Raw genomic sequence first — 21,597 nt, 5'->3', positions numbered from 1 at the left:
ATTCCGTCATCCGACACCTACAGCCGCTAATTACAGTGAGAGCAGGAGCGGCGGATGGGAGTATTCATCTGCCGCTTCTTCGCTGTAAATATACAGTAATAAAATTAAAGGCATGGGTTCCCCCCTATTTTTGATATCCAGCCAGACAAAACTCTCAGTTGGAGGCTGCAACCCTCAGCTGTCAGCTTCAGCAAGACTAGTTATCAAGAATAGAGGGGTCCCCACGCTTTTTAATTATTTAAATAATTTAATAAACTGCATGGGGTTCCCCCCCATTTTTGACAACCTGCCTTGATAAAGTTCACAGCTGGGGACTTTTATTCTCAGGCTGGTATGGGGCCATTGATATTGGCCCCCCAGCCTAAAATTAGCAGCCCGCAGCTGTCCAGAAAAGGCACATCTATTAGATGCACCAATTGTGGCGCTTTGCCTGGCTCTTCCCACTTGCTCTGTAGCGGTGTCAAGTGGGGTTCATATTTGTGGGGTTGATGTCACCTTTGTATTGTCAGGTGAAATCAAGCCCACAAGTTAGTAATGGCGAGGCATCTGTAAGACACCTATCCATTACTAATCTTATAATTGTATGGTAAATAAACACACAGCCAGAATAAAGTCCTTTATTAGAAATTAAATAAATATGGAAAACTGTTTTTGTTTTAGCGCCTAATTCCAGCAAAGCCCTCTTTCTCCTGTAGTAAAAGTAAAATAAAAAATCAACAATATACTGTACCTGTCCGGCATTCTGTCCCACGCCATAATTCATGTCTGGGAGATAAACCGTTTTCAACCGGTATGGTACCAAGAAGCATCCATCCAGGCTGAAAACCATTGGTGAATGAGCTGCTGCGAGCGTAGCTTCAGAGACCGGTGGTGACGTCATTGAGATTGTCCGATCACTGAGGCTCCGTACCCCGCCGGGCTGAACTGCCATGACCTCGGTGACATCCCTGCTAGCACCGTGAGCGTTTTCTCATGGTGATAGCGGGGATCTCACCAAGGTCACCGCAGTTCAGACCGGCTGGGAACGCAGCCTCAGTGACGTCACTGCTAGTAACTGAGGCTGCGCTGGCAGCAGCTCATTCACCTGTGGTTCTCAGCCTGGACGGACGCATCTTGGCACCGTCCAGGTTGAAAATTTGTTTTATCCCCCAGACATGGATTACGGCGTAGGACAGAACGACGGACAGGCATGGTATACTGCTGTTTTTTTATTTTTGGTTTATTACAGGAGATCGAGGGCTTCGGTGGAATTAGGTGAGGTCATAAGTATGGATTAATTGAGATTATTAAAGGAGTCTGTGTCATTCTTTCAATTAAAGGACCTTTTTCTGGGTGTCTGTGTTTTCTTACAATGTGACTATAGGATTAGTAATGCATAGGTGTCTTAGATGCCTCTCCATTACTAAGCCGTGGGCTTGATGTCACCGGACAATACAAAGGTGACATCAACCCCGCTTACCACCGCTACAGGGCAAGTGGGAAGAGTCGGGCAAAGCGCCAGAATTGGCGCATCTAATAGATGTGCCTTTTCTGGGCAGCTGCAGACTGCTCTTTTTAGGCTTTGGGGGGCCAATATCCATGGCCCTTTACCAGCCTGAGAATACCAGCCCCCTGTTGTCTGCTTTAGCAAGGCTGGTTGTCAAAAATGGAGGGGACCCATGCAGTTTTTTTACATTTATTTAAATTTATTTAAATAATTTAAAAAAATATGACATGGGGAACTCTCTTTTATTGATAGCCAACCTTGCTGAAGCTGACGGTTGCATCCCCCAGCTGTGGGTTTTGCCTGGCTGGTTATCAAAAATACAGGGGGACGCATGCGTTTTGTTTGTTTTTTTTATTTACAGCGTAGGAGCTGTTGAATACTGCCATCAGTCGCTCCTGCTCTCACTGTAATTAGCGGCTGTAGGTGTCGGATGATGGAATCAGTTGTGCCATCTGCTGACACCAGTGACCGGAGGTAAGCTTTATACCTCCGATCACAGCTGAGCGCTCACGCTGTCTTCTGACAGCTTGGGAACCGCGGCTCTTTGGGAGAATTTCACTGCCGATCAGAAACTGTGTTTGCCACGCTGTCATTCACTTGACAGCGCGACAAACACCCAGTGTTCTGGCAGCCGAACCCAAACAGTACGGAAATGTACTGTTCGGGTTCACCCCTCTCTACTCATGAGGACTGCAGTGAAGCAGTACAGGCCGCTCTCTCTCTTTTTTCCATACCCCGGGCGTGCTGGACACCTGCAGCTTGCTTCACTAAAGACACCGGGTGTATAAGATGACCCCCGACTTTTGAGAAGATTTTCAGAGGTTAAAAAGTCGTCTTACACACCGAAAAATATGGTACATCAGGCATGTCAATCTCTACAGAGGGCCAATTTTAAAAACTTGGACAAAGTAGCGGGATAACCCTGATATTTATTAAATAAGTCTACAATTGATGCTTTTCCTTTTCAAATATGATAAACCTTTTCATATAGAAACAAAGGTAAAAGGGTTGTCCCACGAACAAAGTAAATTTTAATAGATTTTAAATCATATCACATGACAGGAGCATTGGGTATTTTCTTGAGGACAGGGGTGTACATAAAAACCATGGGGCCCTGTAGCAGAAATCTCTCTCCACCCCACAACAAATATAAAACAGATGAGCATATCTCACAACTTTGCTGCCCTTCCAAAGTAATTTTCCTCCTATTGAAGCCCCTAGTTTGCCCTTTCATTACCCCATAAAGTATGTCAACAGGTGTCCCCTATACACAGTATGATACCTTGACAGGGAATTCTTTCACACACTGTATGATGACCCTACCGTGTCCTATCCACCTCGAGCAAGATATGCTGTCCCAAACACAAGTATAATGCTCCAAATGTGATCCCTACACAGTATACTGTATCCCACGTAGTCCTCCATACAGAATAATGGTCCCACGTAGTCCTCCATATAGTATTTTAGGCCACACAGTCTTCCATTTAGTATTATGGGCACCACATAATGCTCCATACAGAATACTGTCCCACATATTCATCCATACAGTATAATGGGCCCACATTAAGAAAAATTTACTCATCTCTCCTCTTTTCCCCACTGCTCCATTCTCGGCAGTAAGCTATTTGAAGCTATCCACTGCTCGGCACAGCAGGCGTGAAATTGCGTCTGCTCTGCGTAGACCACAGACACAGAGGGAGAATGATGGAGGAGGGAGAAAACTGCTTCCATCATCTTTGAACTGCATCTTCATTAACTGGAGTGCTATTGCAGTTGTAATTGCGATATAAGGGTGTGGTGCCAGCATTGTGGGCCAAGTATAGTCACCCTGCAGGCCAGACTTTGACATGTATGATGTACATTAATGAAATCTTTTGGTAACATTACATTGTGTTTCATTTTAGTTGCACTGAAGCAAAATGGAGAAGTGGTTGAAAAGGGGGCTGTAGCCTTCTAATTTTTAATTATAAAATACATTTAATGCTCCCTGGTTCTGCACAAACTTTCAAATCTTTGATGAGACCCTGTCAAGTCCAGAAATTCAGTTTACCTGCAGGCATAGAATTGATTTGATGGTAAATGGTGTCTAAAACCTATGGCTTATTAGAGCAGCAGCTGCAATAAGAAAATTAACTTACATTCTCTCCCTGTATCCGCTCTTCCTGTCATAATATACAGTGCACACTCCGTGCTCATTCGCCTAGACAGACTGCTCAGCAGTGAGTGTGTGCAAAGCAGGTCATCACTCATGGTGCCAAGGGTGTCCTTACAGCACGTGCACTGTGAGCAGTGATTGTAAACGCACCCTTCACTCCCTATGGCAGAAAGAGTGGCTACAGGGAAAGGTTAGAAGTTTATTTTCTCCCTGTAGCTGCTGCTGCAGTAAAGCAGCCAGGCAGGATTTATTACTTTACATGCTGATTAACCCGGTTCCTGAAGGTAAATGGCATTTCCGGACATGATGGGACCCCTTTAAATGGTGATGGAGAACTTCATTTCTACTAAACGGGACAATTTGTAGCCAGTGAATTTATGCCCCAGTATGCTTAAATAGCCATATGGCTATATAGTACAGGGAATGAATGTTAAGCCGACAGATTTGTTAATGTGGTTCGTGGGGTTTGTGATTGTGGAAGGGGGTGTATGATTGGGGGAGTGTATTTACATTTCTCCTACGCCTCATTGGGGGACACAGACAGTGGGTGTTATGCTGCTTGCCACTAGGAGGACACTAAGTAAACACAGAAAAAAATTAACTCCTCCCCTGCAGTATACACCCTCTCGCTGGCTGGGAATTCCCCAGTTCTTGCTTAGTGTCTGCAGGAGGCACTTGGGTCTGGCTTCAGACCCCACCGGTTTTATTTTATTTTTGAATTTTCTGTAAATTTTTATTTTTTACTTAACGGAGTTAAGGGGGTGACGGTTCCTTTCTACTGCCCGCTCTCCCCCGAACCAACAACAGGTAAGCACGCGGAGTATACCTCCCCGTACATTTTCCTGCGACGACTGGGACTGATTCTTCTGGTGATGGTTCCTTTACGGTCCCGGTACCCCACACGGACACAAGGGGCAACGCATGGAGAAGACTTGACCAGCGCTTTCGGATGCCCTGAATCAGCACCATAGCTCTCCGTCCACCTGCCCATAGGGTGGACCGATTGAGCAATACCCCTGTAACAACCTCTCCGGCTCTGCTACATCGCCCGGGAGCTTTTTTACCTCAGAATCTGAGATTGGATGAAACCTGCAGGCTCCTGGACAGCGCAGACGGTACTGTACTGTAACCTGAAGAAGAGGTGTGGTTTGTCACCTCGAAACGCGTAGTTTCTGTAGTACATATAATAAAGAACTTGAAAGATTTATATGGATTTCTGAAGAATTCTTATCACTAAAGCAGCGCGGATGCTCAGTAGTGCTTTTCTTGGATCCTCAACTTATGATACCTAGTGGACGCTGTCCACCTGCACGAGCTCTGCAGCAGCTATATGACTGAGTGAGAGTGGTTGTGTCTGAACACAACCCATAAAGGGTGAGTACTCCAGAGTACTTTTATATTATAATTGATTTATACCAGGTGAAGCCCTATGTCTGCGCCCCCCGCCCTTGTTTTCTCTTATACAGGTATGGAGTCGGGTCCTGGTCCCTGGGAGAAGTGCTGACCGAGTCTCAGCGGCGGCATATCGGTGCCCCGGCGCGGCCCCCCACTCCCCCCTTCACCTGGCGCTCGCCGCGGGTAGGCCCAAAAATTTAGTCCCCTGCTTTTCGACCTACTAGGCCGCAATTTACATAGCGCCGCCCACGTCTTTGTCGCCTCTCGCTCTGTACGAGACGCGCCCTGCTAGTCTTGGGGGCCATGTCCTTAACCCCTTCTCTGCCCCTCGGGCTCTGTGACGTCTGCGGGGGGTGCGCGCACGGATGGACAACACCTGGTGACGCTACAGGGCCACCGATATTTCTTCCAGGGACACAGCTTCAGGACCGCGGGTAAGCTGCATCTGCCTCAGAGCAAAGCTTAACCCCTTCGCTGCACATTCCCTGCAGCTGCAGCCCAGACTCTGCTTGTAACCCTTTCACGGGCACTATGTCTCAGTCTAAGGAAGCAAAAAGGGGGCTAATGAGAAGCGCACTGCGTTCTTTACTGCTGGTACCTCTTGCAAGACTGCCTTGCCCAGTACACAGACTAATCTGCTATGCACGGATTGCGACCCGGCTTGTGCTAAAACGCCATCTGCCGCCGCTGCAGGGTGCTCCCTGCATTTAGTCCCTCTGTGTGGGCCGCGTCCTTGTCACGGTTTGTGGAGTCACTGACCAAGGCTATAGACTCCTCCAGGAATCCTCTTTAAGTCAGAACGCATCTTTACCGCCCGAGGAGGGCTTTGGCGACAGCCGGGAACCGTCCGCCTGCAGAGACCATGCTCGTTCAAGGGATCCTCTAGAAAGCAGACCAATGGCGCGTCCCCTAGTCACGTTCGCGATTCGTCATCTGCGAGTTCTGTTATGAGCTCATTTTCTGCTCCACCAGCTGGGAGTTCTTCCGTTCTCCCTCTGGTGGTGACAGGAGGTAGTGAGGTTAGTTTAATTGGTAATGGTTTGCCACCTGACGAGGAGGATAGTGATTGGATCTCTGGAGTATCAGACTGGATATAAGACAGCCGACGCCCTATCCTGTTGCTGGTGATTCAGTCTGCTGCTCAGGTCTTCGACTTCAGCTCTGCTCCAGTCTTCTCAAGTTAAGTTTGTTTTTTGCTAATGTTCACACTTGCTCTTGTTGGTCAACTCAGTTTTCGTGTGGTCAGCCAGCCTGGCTGTGCTGGGCTGAATTTCCACTCTTATTTATCTGTATTTGCCAATTTGTCTTTATGTCCTTTATTAGATTGGCCTCTTTTTGCTCTGTCTCAGAATATTCCAGAGTGCTGATATAGTGGGAGAAGTCTAGTGACTTCATGGTTAATTTTGTTATCAGAAGCGTTGGACATTATTTTTGGTAGGGTTTTTTGGCAGATTGCAGACAGTATCTTTCCTTTCCTGTCCTTTCAAGTTAGTTTGGCCCCATCATTTGCTCAGCCTATTTTTCTGCCTTTGTTTGTGTTTTCATCTTGCTTCACCGTCAATACATGTGGGGGGCTGTCTTTCCTTTGGGGTCTGCTCTGGGGAGTTTAAATCTTTTCTTACTTTAGGCTTATTTAGCTCTCCGGTTGTGACGAGGCGTCCAGGACCATCGTAGGCACGCTCCACGACTACTGCTAGTTGTGTGTTATGATTAGGGCTCTGCAGTCTGCATAGTTACCAACCTCTCTGGTTCTCTGAGACTTAGCGTGTGTTGCTTTTTTCCTCCTTGGTGACCCATTCATAAGAGTTCTGTCTCTCTCTCCCTCTCCTAATGTTTGCAGATAACATGTCTCTGAATTCGAGTCTGACATATCAGTCCCTCAGAATTCCCCAAATGTCCATGAATCGCTTGATTCTCTGACAGTCAACAAGTTTCTGACGTTGGACAAGGAGAATATTCCCGCTCTGGAACACGTTCTCCTTTAAGAGGACTAAACGTGAACACAGGGTATTTGCCAGCCATCCGGAGTTGAAGGACGTTGTCTAGAAACGTAGGAACCAACCACAAAAGCGGTTCACAGGGCAAAAGCCTATCGAGGCTGAATACCCCTTTACTCCATATCTGCTGACGAATTGGTTACAGTCCCCCTCGGTGGATTCTCCTGTATTGTGCCTTTCTCCTAAAACGCTGCGATCCGTTTGAGGGCTCTTCAGTCAGAAACCCCTCCGATCATCAAATTGGCTACCTCGCCAGTTCAGTTTTTGGAGTTCCAGGAGCGGCATTTTTCCCATATTCGTGGCGACTTGAGTGGCTAAGGCATGGCCACTTGGGCAGAAGTCTTAATTACTTCCTTCCAAGCAGATAATTCACACAGGGGATTTTGCAGTAGAGTCCTCTTTAGATGTCACTAATTGTGCTGCTAAGGCAACCGCAAATGCAGTCTCCATCAGTAGAGCCCTCCAAGAGATTAAAGACTTCTCTGCCATATCAAACTGGTCGCCTGTTTGGACAAGAAACTTGACCAGCTCATTTCTGACACTTCCAGGGGGTAAGAGTAGGTTTCTTCCCCAACAAGGGGCTGCCCGGCCGTTTTCGGAATCAACAATCGACTAGTTTTTCAACCTTTTTTCGCAACAGCTCCAGCTGGTCCTCCACAACCTTCTCATCCAGATCAGGTTAGTCCCTGCATGGAGACAGAGGTTCCCAGGTGTCTCATAGACCTAACCGCTCTTGGAAACCGAGGCCGACAGCATCTGGATCTCAAGAAGCAGATCCCATAGATCCTCTACTCAATGACTTGTTGTGGTACCCGGCCGACACCGACAAAGTAGGCGGTTGCCTGCTGTCATTCAGAATGGTTCAGCGGTTTTTATTCAAACCTTTCTTTTTGGTTCCAAAAAGGCAGGAACGATGCAGTCCATACTGGTCCTCAGGCTGTTAAGTCAGTTTGTCAAAGTACGGCAATTCCGAATTGAATTCCTCCGGTGGGTGTTGCTTCCATGCAAAAGGGGAGAGCCCCTATCATCCAGCAGTTCCTGCATTTTGCAATTCGAGAAGAACACTTCTGGTTCATTGCCTTGCCCTTCCGTCTCGCCACAGCCCCCAGGGTCTATACCAAGGCCATGGCAGCTGTCATGGTCGTTCTCCACGCTCTGGGAGTGGTGGTACTGCAGTATCTGGATGACCTGTTAATCAAGGGTCCATCCCTTCCAGCCTGCGAGAAATCCGTGGATATCACAGTAAATACACTTTCTCGCCTAGGTCTGAAGATAAACTTCGAAAAGTCTTCCCCAACACCGGTCCAGCAGATTTCCCTTTTGGGAATGGTCTTCGACACTTCCCGCAGGTTGGTCATTCTCCCTCCAGAGAAGGCCCGAGCTTTGCAACAGGCAGCGCGGACTCTTTCCCGTCCGGTTTCATTCTATTCGTTTCAGCATGAGTGTTCTCGGAAAGGTGGTGACAGCAATGGAAGCGGTGCCATTCGCACAATTCCATCTCCACCCTTTGCAACAAGAACAAGCCTTGCTGTTGACTTGGGACAAGAACCCACCTTCCCTGGACAGTCGGTGCCTTCTGTCCCTGCAGATCAGACAAGCCCTCAAGTGGTGGACACTGAAATCCTCCCTGAGTCAAGGGGGAGGTCTTTTCTCCCAGTACGATGGTTGGTGGTGACCACCAACAAGTCTTCTGGGGCGCGGTGTTTCGTCACCACACGGCACAGGATCGTTGGTCAATTCGGGAGTCACATCTCCCCATCAACGTCTTGGAGATACGAGTGGTAAAATTAGCCCTACTGAGTTTCCACCATCTCCTCGCAGGTCTCCCCATCAGGATCCAATCTGACAATGCCACAGCTGTAGCGTATATCAACCATCAGGGGGGTACTCGGAGCAGGATGGCCATGCACGAAGTGAGTCACATCCTCCATTGGGCCTAGACCAACCGTTCGCCCATCTCAGCGATCCTCATCCTGGACATAGAGAATTGGGCAGCAGACTTTCTCGGTCACCAAGCCCTTGCCTTGGGACAGTGGTCTCTTCATCCAGAAGGTTTTCAGCAGATTTGCCGTCGTTGGGGCACTCCAGATGTGGATCTCATGGCCTCAAGGCTAAACAACAAGATTCGTTGCCCGATCGTGCGATCCAGGCGCCATCGAAGCGGACACCCTAGTTCTGCTGTGGCACCAATTCCGGCTCCCGTACATCTTTCCCCCTCTCCCCTTGCTCCCGAGGGTCATCAAGATCAGAGCAGAGGAAGTATCAGTGATCCTAGTCGCGCCAGATTGGCAGGGCATGGTACGCAGAACTAGTACAACTAGTCGTCGGCATCCCTTGACGACTTCCAGATCGCATGGATCTACTCTCTCAGGGTCCGATTTACCACCGGAACTCTGGGGCCCTGTCTTTGACGGCGTGGCCGTTGAATCCTGGGTTCTAGCACAGGCTGGGTTTTCTCACGACGTGATTTCCAGTGCTAGGAAGTTCGTGTCCATGCGCATTTGTCACTGCACCTGGAAAACCTTCTTTTCGTGGTGCAAGGATCATGGTCAATCCCCTCTAGTGTTTTCCATTCTTGCTATATTGGAATTCCTTCATTCAGGATTAAAGTCAGTCCTCGCACTTAGCTCGCTCAAGGGCCAAGTTTCAGCCTTGTCAGTGCTATTCCAACTCAAAATTGCCACCAAACTTAAGGTCAAGACGTTCATTCAGGGAGTTTCTCATGTAGCATCTCCCTATAAAGGGCCATTCGAATCGTGGGACCTTAACTTGGTTCTTGGGGCCTTACAGGAGGTTCCTTTCGAATCATTGCAGGACGTACAACTACCTATTCTCTCTTGGAAAGTGGTCTTTCTAGTGGCAAGTACGTCAATCAGACAAGTTTCGGAATTGGCGGCCCTGTCCTGCCGTCATCATTTCCTGAATTTTCATCAGCACAAGGCAGTTCTCAGGACGTCCTTTCTACCCAAAGTCGTATCCTCTTTCCATCTCTATGAGGAAATTGTTTTGCCCTCCTTTTGTCTGGCACCAGTCCATCGCATTGAGAAGGCCCTCAACACCCTGGATGTGTTGGGGCTCTGAGACTGTGTACATCTCGCGTAGGGCTCCCTTCCGCAAGTCAGATGTCCTGTTCATACTTCCAGAGGGGCATAGGATGGGTCTAGCCGCTTGAAAAACCATGCTAGCCAAGTGGATTTGCTTGGCTATTCAGGAATCCTACCGTGTCCGGGACACCCCTGTCCCAGCAAGGATTAAGGTGCATTCTATCCGCTCAGTGAGCGCCTCTTGGACCATTCGGCTCCAGGCGTCGGCAGAACAGGTCTTCAATGCTGCGACATAGTCCAGCCTACATACCTTTACAAAACATTACCAAATTCATTCTCAGGCCTGTCCGCAATGCTGGGACTTGGTCCAGCCTGCATACCTTTACAAACATTGTCTAATTTCATTCTAAGGCCTCTGCGGATGCAGCTCTTGGCAGACGCATCATGCAATCGGCAGTACCACAGTGTTGGGTCAGTGATACATGGGGTATTGGCAGTTGTATGTTCCCCACCCAGGGACTTCTTTAGGATGTCCCACTGTCTGTGTCCCCCAATGAGGCATAGGAGAAATAGGGATTTTTGTGTACTCACCTTAAAATCCTTTTCTCCGAGCCAGTCATTTTGGGACACAGCACCCACCCTGTTTAGCTTATTGGCTCACTGTAGCATTATTAGGTTTTGACAGTTATGATTGTCAGTCATTTAATGCTCCTACTGCTTTTTCACCGAACTGGGAAATTCCCAGCCAGCGAGTGTGTATACTGCAGGGGAGGAGTTAACTTTTTTTCTGCGTTTACTTAGTGTCCTCCTAGTGGCAAGCAGCATAGCACCCACTGTCTGTGTCCCTCAATGATTGGCTCGGAGAAAAGGATTTTACGGTGAGTACACAAAAATCCCTATTTTTTTGGCTGCTCTTTTTCTTCCATTGAGTTTTTTGACTTACAAAATATACATTGGTAAGTAAATCCCATATTTTAATGCTAGGATTGTGCTTTGCTTTATTTTTGCTTTGCATCCTCAGACCAGTAATGCGTTATAACTTCTTATGATTCAGAAAAATACCTCTGTCCTGCAGGATTACTTTGAGATTGTGAAGTCTCCTATGGACCTGTCAACCATTAAACGCAAGTTAGACACCGGGCAATACCAGGAACCGTGGCAGTATGTGGAAGACATCTGGCTGATGTTTAATAATGCTTGGCTATATAACCGAAAAACGTCTCGTGTTTACAAGTACTGCTCAAAGTTAGCTGAAGTGTTTGAACAGGAGATTGATCCAGTCATGCAGAGTCTGGGATACTGTTGTGGCAGAAAGGTTTGTACATCTTGTAGTGTTTTTTGTTTGTTTTTTTTTTTTTATTTTATAATGGCTATGTGTGTAGGGTAAGAGCCTTACTTCCAATCTTTATATTTACTATCAAGACATTGTAAAGGATGCTTAGCACAAAAAATATTGGTCTTGAATATTTGCACACTATGCGAGTATGAGAATTTTATTGTTTGGTGCCTTTTAAAGACCTATTTCCACTTCACACTGTCTTACAGCTTGAATTCTCTCCACAAACTCTTTGCTGTTATGGCAAACAGCTATGCACAATTCCACGTGATGCCACATACTATAGTTATCAAAATAGGTAAGTACTCCCAGAAAAGCATCTGTTTTAAAATATTACATTCCAATGCTTAAAGAGCAATTCCATTGAAATCAGAGCGTACTCTGGGCCCATTCCGATCCATATTTTTCCCCTGGTGCAGTATTCTGATTAGTTCTCAGAGCTGCTGTCACTACCCACTAACTTTTCAAATGTGGATCCAATATGCTCAAGAGGAAAAATCCTGCGTAGAAGCAGGTAAGTAAAATGTGCAATTTTATTGAAGAAACAAATCACGTCCATAAAAACATGGTAAGTGCTGTTCTGGTTACAGTGGATACAACCAACGCGTTTCAGCTTGGATGAGCCTTATTCATGGTTGTTTAGACAGTGTGAACAAGCACGGCTCTAAGAATACAAGTTTGTCAAGCCATACAGCTGTATCATTCCAATTGGTGGGTATGTTAAATTAAGAGTGTAAACACGTGAAGAGAGACTAACCCATTGCCCACATCAAGTAACAGTATGCAATTTGGAAAGCATCATAAAGTTGTGTGAACAAGGACTCTAAATCAGACCAAATACACATTTAAAAGATCAAAAAGGGAAAACTAAGTTAATTGTATCTTCTCTGTACCCCAAACAAAAGGGTATCCACAAGCATAAAAAAAATCTAAATATTATAAAAAAAAAATTCTTATGCTTGTGCCTACCCTTTTGTTTGAGGTACCGAAGATTCAAATAACTTCTAGTTTTCCCCTCTTTTTAATCTCCTTTTCTTTTTAAACTATAATGCAGATTGTTTTTCAGAATACTCTGTTTGAGGCTTTTGCTGTTAACTCTCAGCCAAAGTCTGTGTTGCAGACTAGGCAGTCTTCTGTTCCTGATGCCAAGATGCCATCTTCAGAGCAGAAACGAGAATCTTACAGTGCTTGCTCCCACATTAGAGACTGCAACTTGTAGGATGCTGCCTAGTTTAACGCAACACCCAATACAGATTGTAGGCGGTCCTTGCTGCAGGTTCATGGCAAATTCCTCTTAATGGTGATTTAAAAAAAGATTTTTCTTCAAAATCCTACACTTTAATTGTTTCTTTTGAATGTTGAGGTTTTCTTTACCATTGGCCCGAATCTGGGGATTGGGCACTAAAACCTATACTGAAAATGTACTTACAATTTTATTTATTGGACTAGTGATGGGCCCAGTGTTCATCTGAGTGGAATTGCTCTTTAAATATTTTGTTTTGGCATTTGACATTTACCATTGTATATTAGAATATATACGGTATATATTTTGAGAAGTGCCGTTTCTCGTCACCCTTTTTCTGCTTCTATTTGTACCCTGCCTGTAATCAATAGATGTCTTCTATGCTCTATCTAGTCATACACTAATGAAAGGTACTTAACATAAGGTTGTCAATCTTTTAATTCACAAAACATTTACTGTTGCCTGTGGGCAGGCATTTTGTTTAGATCTTTTTTTTTTCTCAGCTAAAATGCAGATGAATTTTGTGAAGAGCCACATCTTCAATGTCAGCGGTGATTCCTGCTATTTATAGTGCCTCTTCAGTGCTTCATTTCTGACGTCCATTAAATAGCTGAAATAAATGCATTAAAAGCTCACTTAAATTTTGTAACACACAACCTGTAAATGCAAAAAAAATCTTCTCTATCGCTTCCTTGGGGGACACAAGAACCATGGCGGTAGGCTGCTGCCACTGAGAGGCTCACACTATGCACAAAAAATTAGCTCCTCCTCTGCAGTGTACACCCCACCGACTGGCACTAGGTTAATCAGTTTTAGCTTAGTGTCAGTAGGAGGTGGACACGGGTCTTTCACTATACCCATATTTACCTCGGATTTCAGCGTTTTCCAGTAATGTCTCCTCTTTTTCAGATGGACCTTCTCACCTACCACTGGAGGGATACAGTGTAAACAGTCACAACTGTACTCCCACGTAGAGACTAAGTATGGCGTGTACTGCCACCTTGTATCCTCATAGGTCTAGTCAGCAGGACCCCAACCCCTAACACAACTGTGTTTAGGTGATCCGGTCCTGGCTCCCATCTCCCACCCACTTGCCCACCAGAGCCTGTCGGTGTTAAGACGTGGATGTTCCGCAACGCAGCATTTTCGGATGTCTGGATGGAGAGGTAGATCTCTTTCCCTCTCTTACCAAGGTTCCTACCAGAGGCGATGAGAAGTTTCCACAGGAAGATTCAGGGAAAGAAGACAAGGATTGAAGACAGAGAAAAAAAATTCTTAACTTAATTTTTATGGGGGTATTATCAGGGCTTGGTGAATTGGTGTCCCTTTTGGGCTGTAAGAACCATTATCCCTGTGGATTGGGTCTTTGGGCTGCCCTTACCACGTTTTTAGGATAGCCACACACCTCACCCCTGTATCTCTCGGTGGTCTGCCTCTTCTCGATCCTCCTCCCGTGATTTAGGCGAGACTATTTCGGACGCACTATCAGAGGATGACCTGGATTCTGATCAAGCCACTAACATGCGAGACATGGTTCAGAGCCTCATTGTGGCAGTCAACCAGACCTTTAGCATTAAGGACACCTCTACGGAACCCACAGAACAGGCGGTCAAATTTAGACGGTCAAAACCAGCTTCCAAGGTCTTTGTTCCACACAGAGAATTTGAGAATTTGAAGATATTCTTACCAGGGAAAGGGAGAACCCGACCAGACGCTACCAAAGAGGAAAGCGCCTCACCATCCTATACCCCTTGGCCCCTGAGCACACTACTAGCTTGACAACCTCTCCAACTGTGGACCCACCAGTTTTCAGACTGTCCACCTACATGGTCCTCCCACTTGTAAATGGGGCTTCTCTCAAGGACTCCAATGACAGGATCATAGAATCTTTCACAAAGTCAGCCTTTGAAGCGGCTGCGTCTACATTGTACCCGGTCTTTGCCTCTACTTGGGTGTCAAAGTCCATAGCTGCATGGACTAAACAACTTCGTCAGGGCATTCTTACTGGAGCTCGACCGGAGGAATTCGCCGACCACACGGACTAGATTTATCATGCAGGGAAGTATATGGTATCTGACTCCGTAGACGCTGCCTCAGGCGTCCAGTAATATCGGGGCCATTTGACGGACTATTTGGCTTAAGGCCTGGCAGGCGGACTTATCTTCAAAAAAGTCCATTACAAGCTTGCCTTTCCAGGGTTCCTGTCTGTTTGCTTCCTGGTTGGACCAAATTATGAAGGAAGCCACCTGGAGCACGAGTTCCCTCCTTCCTCAGTCTAAACCTCGCCATCCTCCTCTAAAGCAGTTTCGGCCCTATTGCTCCTTTCGCAGTTTCGCTGCGACTGAGGATTTTTTCCCAACGGCAGAAGCCGCAGTCTCACCAGGATAGGAAAAAGGCTTCCATTAAACCCACTCCTTCCTGGCATCCCTGTAACGTCCAGAGAAGATCTGCCAGACCCAGACCTGGAAGAACTTCCTCGGCATGACTCGTCTCAAGATCCCAGTGTAGCTCTCAGGCTGGGCAGTCGTCTCCGTCTTTTCAAAGAAGTTTGGCTCACATCAGTGGAGGACGCATGGGTCAGGGAGATTGTATCCTCTGCATACAAAATGATTTCATTTTGCAGCCCTGAAATCGATTTTTTTTTTTTTTTTTTTTCTTTTCAAAACCCATCCTCCAAGAAGATGCCTCTCTGGTTCCGGGCTTCTTTGCATCCATTGCCTTGCTTCTCAGGTCAGGGGACGTCTTTCCCATTCCAGACTGGGAGTGTTTTGCAGGATTTTATTCAAACCTATTTGTGGTGCCGAAGGAGGACGGCGCGTTTCGGCCCATTCTGTATCTAAAGTTACTGAACAAACAAGTCCGCCTGCGGCATTTCAGGATGAAGTCCCTTCGTTCAGTAATTGCTTCCATGGTGGCGCAGGAATTCCTGTACTTCATAGGCCGGTTTCACATTAGCGCATTTTATGCGCACGCACGGCCGGGGGTAGCTCCGCCCCCGAGCCGGCTCTCTGCCCGGCGTACCCGCCCCTTCCTTGTAGCGCCGCCTCCTAGCGGACAGCGGCGCCTGCGATCGGCGCACCCTATCTTTAGCATAGGGTGCGCCGATCGTGCGCAGGCCGTGCGCTAGTTGCGCTTTGACCTGCGCTGCACACTTTTGACGGTGCGCCGTGCGCGCCAAAATCCGAAAAGTTTGATTTTGGCGCGCACGGCGCACCGTCAAAAGTGCGCAGCGCAGGTCAAAGCGCAACTAGCGCACGGCCTGCGCACGATCGGCGCACCCTATGCTAAAGATAGGGTGCGCCGATCGCAGGCGCCGCTGTCCGCTAGGAGGCGGCGCTACAAGGAAGGGGCGGGCACGCCGGGCAGAGAGCCGGATCGGGGGCGGAGCTACCCCCGGCCGTGCGCGCGTTGAAAATGCGCTAGTGTGAAACCGGCCATAGACATCCAAGACTCTCCATGTCCCTCTTTTCCCAGGGCATCAAAGATTCCTGTGTTTTGCGGTAGAGCAGCATCATTTTCAGTTCGTCGCCAGGCCGTTCGGCCTCGCAACAGCTCCCAGGGTCTTCACAAAAATCATGGCAGTGTTAATGGCCATTCTGCCGATCAGAGGCTTAGTGCTCATCCCGTACCTCGACGACATTCTTATCAAGGCGCCCTCGTTTTCTCAGGCCCAGGAAAGTCTGGCCATCGTTCTCGACATCCTGTCCCGGTTCGTATGGTTAGTCAATAGGGCAAAGTCTTGCCTTGTTCAAACTCGGCGCCTCATTTTTCTAGGCATGCTGTTCAACACCTGCCAGACAAGGGTTTTATTCAGTCGACATGACAGCACCATGAGAGGGGATCTGCCCTTCAGGGACAGGAAACCTACAGACCTAAAAAGGTGGCCTCTCTCCCACCTCAGTTGGTTTCCTGTCCCTGACAGGGAAGCCTCTTCAGACATACCTGCAGAAGACCGAAGATGTTCCCAGGCCTGGCTGGTTGACTCAGGCAGCGAGAGGGCCCCTGCCTCGGCCTGTCCGGTGTCCTGGAGGCTCCCACGGCAGGGGGACTGCTGGTGAGGCGGCAGCAGGACAAAGCACCCTCCGGGGGGGGTTGACTTTAAGGGGCCCATCGCTGCGTGTACCGGTGAGTATACTCGCAGGGGGACCTTTTTTTCTTCCTCGGGTCTGTTCGGGCTGGTGCCGTCCGGGTCGGGTGCTCCTGCCTCTCGCGGGTGTTGATGGCAGTGCGGAGCTCTCGCTGTGCGGGGGAGGCGGGGGTTGCGGTCTCTGCATCTGCCCACCGCCATCGGGTCGCGGCCGGAGTAACGCAACGGAAGGGGACGGCCCCTGATGACGCGGCTGGCGGCCGGGTCCGATGACGCAGCCGGGCGTGCGCTGTGGGGGCTGCGGCGCCGGTTCTCTTCCGGATAGCGTGACGCTGCACCAGGCCGGGCGGACACCGGCGGGGGGGATGCAGCCCAGTGAACGGGCGTCTAGCGAGGGCGCGATCTTTGGGGGGCGGAGGAGGCGTTCCCAGCGCACATTATAGTACCGGGCAGGCCACCTGGATTCGCCTGCTGGCCCCAGCCGGGGTGGGTACCATTGGGGAGGCCGGCTATTTAAAGGAGCTGCAGTGGTGTCCAGGGGGACCCCCCGCAGACAGGTTCATTCCATATAATGGACTCACCAAAGCGGCAACAGCAGCAGCAGTCGGAGTACACCCGCAGCAGCTTCTCTCTGAGAAGCCCTATGGATCAGCTTCCCAACGGCGGTCTAGTGACAGTAACCGCCTTACAGGAGCTAAGTCCAGTCAGAAGTCGGGCAAGTCCTCAGGCCGCAGAGATTCATAATCGGCTGGGAAGGACCCCCCCCCCGCAGATTACAGTATCACTCACAGACCGTGGGTAAGTGATCTCTGTGAAAGTTCACTTGACAATATATTGTCTCCCCTTAGGTTCTACAAAAACAGGGAGTGTGCTGAGTGTGGGGTTCCACTCCCTGATGGCCACGGGAAAAGGCTGTGCAGACCGTGCATCCAGAACTTAGTAGCAGAAGAGACTCCAGACCTGACCACCACTCTGAGGGAGTTGGTCAGACAGACGGGTACAGTTAAAGCCCTACCATGGGGAAGACTGGTTACGAAGGTAGAACCCGGGCTCCCGATTTCAAATTCAAGGAGCAACTCAGGGGTATTAAAATCAGATTCGTCCCCTTCATCCTCGTCATCTTCATAGGCCAGAGGAGGTCGCTCATGCTTCCCGCTCGACCAGATAAATCAGCTGGTGAAAGCAGTGATCAGTACTATGGGGATTGAGGAGCCCCTATGTTTTAAGTACTAGACGGGAGGACTCGTAGATCCTTTCCAGTCATTGATAAAATAAATTCCCCAATTACTCGGGAATGGAAAAAGCCTTCTGCCAGCATTTAAAAGGAGGTACAGCCCGGTCTCTGATGGTGTGGCTAGACCGCCTAGAGCAGGGGTCCCCAACCTTTTCTGCACCAGGGACCGGCTTCAAGCAAGACCATTCTTCCATGGCCTGGCAGGGCGGGGCTTTGGTCATAAGGGGGCGAGGCTATGGACAGGGTTGTAGTTTAGTAGTCAGTGCATACTTATAATATATAACATTTATAATGTGAATGTGACTCAACTCACCATAGGTTTTGAAGTGGGAGCACCAGGCTTGTTTCCCTGTATCAGTGGGAGTACTGGTCCTGTTTTCCTCCAACAAGACGGTCCCATCTAGGGGTGATGGGAGACAGCGACACCCGAAGTGTGTTCCTTATGTCCAGTCTTCTCCGTAATCTCGTTTTTGCTGCTGTCACTGCAGAAAATCCAGTTTCACACAGATAGGATGTTGGAAATGGAAGCAGAGTTTTCAGTGCTTTTATGGCGATCTCAGAATATTCTGCCTTGACTTTAATCCAGAACGTTGGGAGATTTGACATCTCAAACATACTTTTAAGGCTACCATCATTTGCAATCTCAAGCAGTTGGTCTTCTTCAAGCACGGACAAGGTCGATTCACCTGGCTTGTTCACAAATGGGTTGCGAATCCATTCCTTCCTAGTTCGTGGGTCTTTTGTGGTTGGAAAGTAATGCTCAAACTGTACTGAAAGCTGAGATAGATGATCATGCACCAGCTGGGAGAATGAAGGTTCAGGCTCGGTCTCTTCCAAAATCCCTGTTAATATTTGAAACATATCAAATATTCCTGTTCTCACTCGCCATGGCTTTAAATGCAGCAACTTTATCTGCCAACTTGAAGGCAGTTGTCATTCTCCCCTGAAGTGACAGATTAAGTTCGTTCAACAAGTTGAATATGACACATAAGTAAGCAAGTTTTGTTACCCATTCCTTACTACTGAAATGTGCTGCAAGTGGTGATTATTTTTCTACAAGAAATCTATGGAGCGGTTCTCGTAATTCAAAAACTCTGGCCAGTGCTCTACCTTTAGAAAGCTATCTGACTTCAGTGTGTAAGAGAAGACGCTTGTGCTCGGCATCCATCTCCTCACAGAGCTGCTCAAACAGACGCGAGTTAAGGGCGTATGCTTTGATGTGATTAATAACTTTAATCACATCTTGCAAAATGGTGTTAAGTTCAGGTGACATTTTTCGGCTTGCCAGCATTTCTCTATGGATGACACAGTGCATAGACTCGCATTCAGATGCAACCTGTTTGACCCGAGTAGTTAAACCAGAAAACCGTCGAGTCATGGCAGCTGCTCCGTCTGTGCATATACCTACACAAAATGACCAGTTTAATTTTCCTGATATGTAATCATCCAAAGACTTGAATAGTTCTGCACCTGTGGTGTTGGCTGCCAACAATAATGCACATATATCCTCATGCACATCCTCCTGGAAAATATATCACACATAAACGAGCATCATTGCTTTGTTGTCAACATCAGTAGACTCATCAACCTGGATTGCATACCATGGTGACGTATTAATCCTCTCTAACAATTGTCCGTTGACGTCTTCTGCTATTTCATTAATTCGTCTAGTGACAGTGGTCGCTGAAAGAGGAACCTGCGCCACATTTTTAACTGCAGCCTCTCCAAAAAGTTCATGGCAAATGTCCTTAGCAGCAGGCAGGATCAACTCTTCACCAATAGTCAAGGGTTTCTTAGCCTTAGCAATGCGGTTAGCCACCAAAAATGATGCTCAGTGCAGACACATTTGTTGATGTGGTGGCCTTCAATAATTTCTTCTGTCCTTCATGTTCACGCTTTTTTCTTTAAAAAAACTCCAAAGGCTTGTCTTTTGGTGCAGGGTGCTTGGTCTGTAAGTGGCGAGCCAGTGAGTCGGTAAGCCAAACCTGTGACTCCGACTCCTCAATTTCTCTTACACCGACTCCAACTCCGACTCTCCGACTCCCACATATATTGCTTATATTTAAGTGAAAAATTTATTGTAGTACAATGTGAACATCAGACATTTAATCATTTCTATGATCCAATAATCAAGATATTTAGATAGAACATAATATCTATTTATTGGAATACAACTTTAGAACACAAAAAACTGTAATAAATTGTAAATATGTAATACACTGTATACATGTACATGCATACGGTACAGACCAAAGTTTGGACACACCTCATTCAAAGTTTTCTTTATTTTCATGACTATGAAAATTGTAGATTCATTCTGAAGGCATCAAAACAATGAATTAACACATGTGGAATTATATAATTAAAGTGTGAAACAACTGAAAATATGTCTTCTATTCTAGATTCTTCAAAGTAGCCACCTTTTGCTTTGATTACTGCTTTGCACACTCTTGGCATTTTCTTGATGAGCTTCAAGTGGTAGTCACCAGAAATGGTCTTCCAACAGTCTTGAAGGAGTTCCCAGAGATGCTTAGCACTTGTTGGCCCTTTTGCCTTCACTCTGCGGTCCAGCTCACCCCAAACCATCTCGATTAGGTTCAGGTCTGGTGACTGTGGAGGCCAGGTCATCTGGTGTAGCACCCCATCACTCTCCTTCTTGGTCAAATAGCCCTTACACAGCCTGGAGGTGTTTGAGGCCATTGTCCTGTTGAAAAATAAATGATGGTCCAACTAAACACAAACCGGATGGAATAGCATGCAGCTGCAAGATGCTATGGTAGCCATGCTGGTTCAGTATGCCTTCAATTTTGAATAAATCCCCAACAGTGTCACCAGCAAAGCACCCCCACACCATCACACCTCCTCCTCCATGCTTCACGGTGGGAACCAGACATGTAGAGTCCATCCGTTCACCTTTTCTGCGTCGCACAAAGACATGGTGGTTGGAACCAAAGATCTCAAATTTGGACTCATCAGACCAAAGCACAGATTTCCACTGGTCTAATGTCCATTCCTCTAGCCCAAACAAGTCTCTTCTGCTTGTTGCCTGTCCTTAGCAGTGGTGTTTCCTAGCAGCTATTGTACCATGTACCAGTTTCTTTGTAGCGCTTGATGGTTTTTGCCAATGCACTTGGGGACACTTTCAAAGTTTTCCCAATTTTTCGGACTGACTAACCTTCGTTTCTTAACCCTCCGTCAGGAACAATATTCGCACTAACTCGTAATGGAACAATGTGCCTGTCAAGCGCAGGCTAGAAAAATGCCTAGAATATCTAATTTTCTCAATTTCAGTGATCTAAAAGTGATCAGAGACCTTCATAGGGATGTAATAAAAGAGACTACACATTATCAGGTGCAAAACAAACCCATTTACTCAACATAAAAGTAATAACTTTGATATACACAAATTTCAAAACTCCTGAGTACACTTTCATTTGTAAGAAAATCTGCCTTATTTATATGAAATATCCACAAACCTTTCTCTATCCATTCATAAAACAAGCTAAATAAACAATAGTAATGACTAAAAACATTGCATACCAACCTTATAAAGTGTGATGTGTTTGGGACCAATGAGCCTGAGAAGCCAGCACAGCTATATCTTCCTTCCTGAAGCTCTG

General features: G+C 47.2%; 1 protein-coding gene across 4 annotated transcripts in view; it reads left to right on the top strand.

Annotated features, from left to right (window-relative positions):
- Nucleotides 1-21,597, top strand: part of EP300 (E1A binding protein p300) — a 311,109-nt gene that overhangs the window by 201,915 nt on the left and 87,597 nt on the right. For 2 of the 4 annotated variants that reach the window (XM_073572990.1, XM_073572992.1), the window contains exons 18-19: nucleotides 11,132-11,392; nucleotides 11,623-11,711. In XM_073572990.1, coding sequence (XP_073429091.1) covers nucleotides 11,132-11,392; nucleotides 11,623-11,711 — 350 coding nt within the window. The remainder of the gene's footprint in view (nucleotides 1-11,131; nucleotides 11,393-11,622; nucleotides 11,712-21,597) is intronic. The other 2 variants (XM_073572993.1, XM_073572991.1) reach the window with 1 other exon arrangement.

The sequence above is a fragment of the Dendrobates tinctorius genome, unplaced genomic scaffold, assembly GCF_039654945.1.
Source record: "Dendrobates tinctorius isolate UK_male_01 unplaced genomic scaffold, ASM3965494v1 ptg000033l, whole genome shotgun sequence".
NCBI classification, from domain to species: domain Eukaryota; kingdom Metazoa; phylum Chordata; class Amphibia; order Anura; family Dendrobatidae; genus Dendrobates; species Dendrobates tinctorius.
Note: the sequence above shows the minus strand (reverse complement) of the source record. Positions and strands in the feature narration are given on the sequence as shown.